Source organism: Mesoplodon densirostris, chromosome X, assembly GCF_025265405.1.
Source record: "Mesoplodon densirostris isolate mMesDen1 chromosome X, mMesDen1 primary haplotype, whole genome shotgun sequence".
Classification (NCBI taxonomy): Eukaryota; Metazoa; Chordata; class Mammalia; order Artiodactyla; family Ziphiidae; genus Mesoplodon; species Mesoplodon densirostris.
In genome coordinates this window covers 90,545,318-90,551,060 of record NC_082681.1, presented here as the reverse complement: position 1 = coordinate 90,551,060, position 5,743 = coordinate 90,545,318, and the positions used below count along the sequence as shown (strand labels likewise).

The following is a 5,743-nucleotide window of genomic DNA, read 5'->3' as shown; positions in this document are numbered from 1 at the left end:
ACTCCTTTCGTGACAGCAAGGCAGAAAGGCATGTATGCCAGACCAGCAGTGACTCCGGCAGCTCAGGGGAAGCAAAGCATCCACCAGAAGAGGCTTTTCATGTTCTCTGTAGGGGTTGGCAGCTCAGACATAATAAGCCTGAGTAACAATGGGACCAGCAAACGTCTTTCCAATGGAAAACACACTGCCTAGTCCCATAGGAAATGCGCATAAAGCAAACAACGCTGAGGGAAGAAGGGCGGAGCAAGGCGTCTCTACCAAACAGTTCAGGTCCACTCGTGAAGCTCAGTCGTAAAGCGGACTCCTGGAGTTTGCTTCCTCTGCGGATCCCGCTCCTCATCACGACGGACTGGCTGCCTGAGCAGAGGAAGAGGCTAGGGATGGGGGATGGCAGAAAAGGGAGCGGGGAAGAACCCCCAAAATATGAAGCCAAACTCCAAACTATATTTCGCTAATCAGTTTTTTGATCAAAAAATTCAAAATAGAGAAAACCACAACGTACAAAAGCTTTTCTGATGCTTTTCATTATCACAGAACACGCAACCTGTAATGTGTGCAAAGAGGAAATGAGGGGCGGAGGGAGAGGAAGTCAAATTGGGGAAGGCTGGATGGTCATTTCACTTCTTCTCCTTCTTCTTATCCTTCTCATTCATAGCCAGGATCATCATGAGTTTTCTGAAGAGAGTAACGAAATCTAAGAAGAGGTCAACGCAGTGCCAGATATAATCTTTATCTCCATTTTCAGCCTTTTCAATAATGAGCTGAGTATCAAAAAGGACAAAGCCACACATGACCACCAGCCCCACATACAGGTTTGCCTGGAAAAGCCAAATGGATCCAAAGAAAAGATTCCCCAGGGAAGACAAGAGCATCAGGCTCATGGCTGACATCAAGATACCTCCCAGAAACAGGTAGCTACGGCGCCTGGCATAGAGTGCACTCAGGGTGAAGCAGGTGAAGATCATTGCTGTGCCCAGGAAGGCGGTGGGAAGGATGCTGGGGCTGATGGCAATGCACAAGTCCAGAGCAGGGCCCAGGCCAACTCCTGTAAGGAAAGCAAATCCAGCAAGAAGTCCCAGTCTTTTTTGCTCAGTTTCATGGCTATGAGGTGTTGCCATCAGCCAAATCATCAACCCCAGGGAGCCCAAGGCAGAGAGCAGGCCAGCCTGAATGAAGTGGGTGACCACATGGACATAGGCCCCGGCAGCCACAACAAACATACTGAGGGCAAAACTGGCATAGACCTTCTTCAGGTGCTGCTGTGTCGAGGGGGTTATGTGGGAAAATTTAAGGAGTGCATCAAAGTTGATCTTCCGATCAAATATGTTCATGATGCTAGAGTCTGTGGGACACAGCCTCCACTCTTCTGACCCGCCGCTCAGGAGTCCAAACAGCTCTCCTACCACCGGATGTGCTTCTCTGATTGGCTTTCTAATGTCAAATCAAACCTTCAATCATGTGAATAAATCCCAGTTGGTCATGACTTTCACTGGGCCAAAATAAAAGTGTTGGCAGGGTCACACTCCCTCCAGAGATTCTAGGGGAAAATCCATTTCCTTGCTATTTCCAGCTTCTAAAGGCTGCTTAGATTACTAAGGTCATGTCCCCTTCCCCCATCTTCAAAGCAGCAATGTAGTATCTTCTCTATCTCACTCTAATCCTCCTGCCTTCCACTTATAAGGACTCTTGTGATTACACTGAATGCACTAGCATAATCCAGGATAATCTCCACATCTCAAAATCCTTAAGGACATCTGGGAAGTCCCTTTAACCACGTAAAGTAACATGTTCAAAGGTTCTGGAAATAAGGATTGTACATCTTTTTTTTTTTACTTTTGCATAAGAAATTTGAAAAATTAAGGTGTAGTTGATGTATATTATTATATAATTTTCAGGTGTACAACATAGTGATTCACAATTTTTAAAGCTTATAATCTATTTATAGTTATTATAAAATATTGGCTATATTCCCTGTGTTGTACTATATATCCTTGTAGCTTATTTATTTTATACATAGTACTTTGTACCTCTTAATCCCCCACCCTTCTTTTGCCCCTCTCCTCTTCCCTCTCCCCGTGGTAACCACTAATTTGTTCTCTATATCTGTGAGTCTGTTTCTTTTTTGTTATATTCACTAGTTTCTTTTTATTATTTATTATTTTTTATTATTTTTTAGATTCCACATATAAATGTTATCATACAGTATTTGTCTTTCTCTGTCTGACTTATTTCACTTAGCATAATACCCTCCAAGTCCATCCATGCAAATGGCAAAACTTCATTCTTTTTTTTATGGCTGAGCAGTATTCCATTGCATATATATACCACACCTTTATCCATTCATCTGCTGATGGACACTTAGATTGCTTCCATATCTTGGCAATTGTAAATAATACTGCTATGAACATTGGGGTGCATGTATGATTTCAAATTAATGCTTTCATATTTTTTGGATAAATACCCAGAAGTAGAATTGCTGGGTCATTTGGTAGTTCTATTTTTAGTTTTTTGAGAAACCTCTATACTGTTTTCCACAGTGGCTGCACCAATTTACATCCCCACCAACAGTGTATGAGGGTTCCCTTTTCTCCACATCCTCGCCAACATTTGTTATTTGTGTTCTTTTTGATGATAGCCATCTGACAGATGTGAGGTGATATCTCGTTTTATTTTCTTCCAATTTTCATTTTATATCGGAGTATAGTTGACTTACAATGTGGTGTTAGTTTCAGGTGTACAGCAAAGTGATTCAGTTATGCATATACATATATCTATTCTTTTTCAGATTGTTTTCCCATTTATGTTATTACAGAACACTGAGCAGAAATCCCTGTGCTATACACTAGGTCCTTGTTGGTTATCTCTTTTATATACAGTAGTGTGTATCTGTTAATCCCAAATTCCTCATTGATCCCTTCTCCCCACCTTTCCCCTTTGGTAACCATAAGTTTGTTTCCTAAGCCTGTGAGTCTGTTTCTGTTTTGTACATATGTTAATTTGTATAAGTTTTTAAGATTCCACATACAAATGATATCATAATATTTGTCTTTCTCTGTCTGACTTACTTCACTTAGTATGATAATCTCTAGGTCCATCCATGTTGCTGCAAATGGCATTATTTTGTTCTTTTTTATGGCTAAGTAATACTCCATTGTATATATGTACCACATCTTCATTATCCATTCGTCTGTCGAGGGACATTTAGGTTGCTTCCATGTTTTGACTATTGTGAATATGCTGCAGTGAATATTGGGGTGCATGTATCTTTTCAAATTATGGTTTTCTCTGGGAATATGCCCTGGAGTGGGATTGCTGGATCATGTGGTAGCTCTATTTTTAGTGTTTTAAGGAACTTCCATACTGTCCTCCATAGTGGCTGCACCAATTTACATTCCCGCCAACGGTGTAGGAGGGTTCCCTTTTCCCCACACCCTCTCCAGCATTTATTGTTTGTAGACTTTTTGATGATGGCCATTCTGACTGGTGTGAGGTGATACCTCATTGTGGTTTTGATTTGCTTTTCTCTAATAATTAGTGATGTTGAGCATCTTTTCATGTGCTTCTTGGCCATCTGTGTGTCTTTTTTTGAGAAATGTCTATTTAGGTTTTCTGCCCATTTTTTGATTGGATTGTTTGTTTTTTATGTATTAAGCTGTATGAACTGTTTGTATATTTTAAAGATTAACCCCTTGCTGGTTGCATTGTTTTCAATATTTTCTCCCATTCCATATGTTGTCTTTTTGCTTTGTTTATGGTTTCCTTTGCTGTGCAAAAGCTTTTAAGTTTAATTAGGTCTCATTTGTTTATTTCTGTTTTTGTTTCCATTACTCTAGGAGATGATTCCAAAAAAATATTGCTGCAATTTATGTCAAAGAGTGTCTAGCCTATGTTTTTCCTCTAGGAGTTTTATAGTATCTGGTCTTAGACTTAAGGCCTTAATTCATTTTGAATTTATTTTTGTGTATGGTGTTAGGAAGTGTTCTAATTTCATTCTTTTACATGTAGCTGTCCAGTTTTCCCAGCACCACTTATTGAAGAGGCTGTCTTTTCTCCATTATATATTTTTGCCTCCTTTGTCCTAGATTAGGTGACCATAGGTGTGTGGGTTTATCTTTGGGCTTTCTATCCTGTTCCATTGATCTATATTTCTGTTTTTGTGCCAGTACCATACTCTTTTGATGACTGTAGCTTTGTAGTATAGTCTGAGGTCAGGGAGCAGGATTCCTCCAGATCAAGATTGCTTTGGCTATATGGGGTCTTTTGTGTCTCCATACCAATTTTAAGATTTTTTTCATCTAGTTCTGTGAACAATGCCATTGGTAATTTGATAGGGATTGCATTGAATCTGTAGATTGCTTTGGGTGATATAGTCATTTTGACAATATTGATTCTTCCAATCCAGAACACAGTCTTTCCATCTGTTTGTGTCATCTTCGATTTCTTTTATCAGCTTCTTATAGTTTTCAGAGTACAGGTCTTTTGTCTCCTTAGGTAGGTTTATTCCTAGGTATTTTATTCTTTTTGATGCAATGGTAAATGGGATTGTTTCTTTAAGTTCTGTTTCTGATCTTTTGCTGTTATTGTATAGAAATGCAAGAGATTTCTGTGTATTAATTTTGTATCCTGCAACTTTACCAAATTCATTGATGAGCTCTTGTAGTTTTCTGATAGCATCTTTAGGATTTTCTATGTATAGTATCATGTCATCTGCAAGCAGTGACAGTTTTACTTCTTCTTTTCCAATTTGAATTCCTTTTATTTCTTTTTCTTTTCTGATTGCCATCGCTAGAACTTCCAAAACTATGTTGAATAAAAGTGGCGAGAGTGGACATCCTTGTCTTCTTCCTCATCTTAGTGGAAATGGTTTCAGCTTTTCACTATTGAGAATGATGTTAGCTGTAGTTTTGTCATATATGGGCTTTATTATGTTGAGGTGTGTTCTCTCTATGCCCACTTTCTGCAGTTTTTATCATAAATGGGTGTTGAATATTGTCAAAATCTTTTTCTGCATCTATTGAGATGATCGTATATGGTTTTTAGTATTTGGTTTTTTAATATGGTGTATCACACTGATTGATTTGCATATATTGAAAAATCCTTGCATCCCTGGGATAAATCCCACTGGATCATGTTGTCTGATCCTTTTAATGTATTGTTGAATTCGGTTTGCTAGTATTTTGATGAGGATTTTTATGTCTATGTTCGTCAGTGATATTGGCCTGTAATTCTCTTTTTCTGTGGTATCTTTGTCTGTTTTTGGTATCAGGGTGATGACGACCTCATAGAATGAGCTTGGGAGTATTCCTTCCTCTGCAGTTTTTTGGGAATAGTTCCAGAAGATAGGTGTTAACTCTTCTCAAAATGTTTGATAGAATTTGCCTGTGAAGCCATCTGGTCCTGGACTTTTGTTTGTTGGGAGTTTTAAAATCAGTTTCAGTTTCAGTACTTGTGATTGGTCTGTTCATATTTTCTACTTCTTCCTGGTTCAGTCTTGGGAGATTGTACCTTTCTATGAATTTGTCCATTTCTTCTAGGTTGTCCATTTTATTGGCATATAGTTGCTTATAGTAGTCTCTTATGATCCTTTGTTTTTCTGTGGTGTCTGTTGTAATTTCTCCTTTTTCACTTCTAATTTTGATTTGAGCCCTCTCTTTTTTTTTCTTGATGAGTCTGGCTAAAGGTTTATCAATTTTGTTTATCTTTTCAAAGAACCAGCTTTTAATTTCATTGATGTTTCCTATTG

The 5,743-nt window shown here is 38.6% G+C and overlaps 1 protein-coding gene across 1 annotated transcript; it reads right to left on the bottom strand.

The window, feature by feature from the left end:
- Window positions 1–508: 508 nt before the first annotated feature.
- LOC132482477 (bax inhibitor 1-like) lies at window positions 509–1,413 on the bottom strand. The gene has a single exon (XM_060087797.1). The coding sequence runs from the start codon at window positions 1,329–1,331 to the stop codon at window positions 618–620; it is 714 nt and encodes a 237-aa protein (XP_059943780.1). The 5' UTR covers window positions 1,332–1,413; the 3' UTR covers window positions 509–617.
- Between the last annotated feature and the right edge of the window lie 4,330 nt (window positions 1,414–5,743).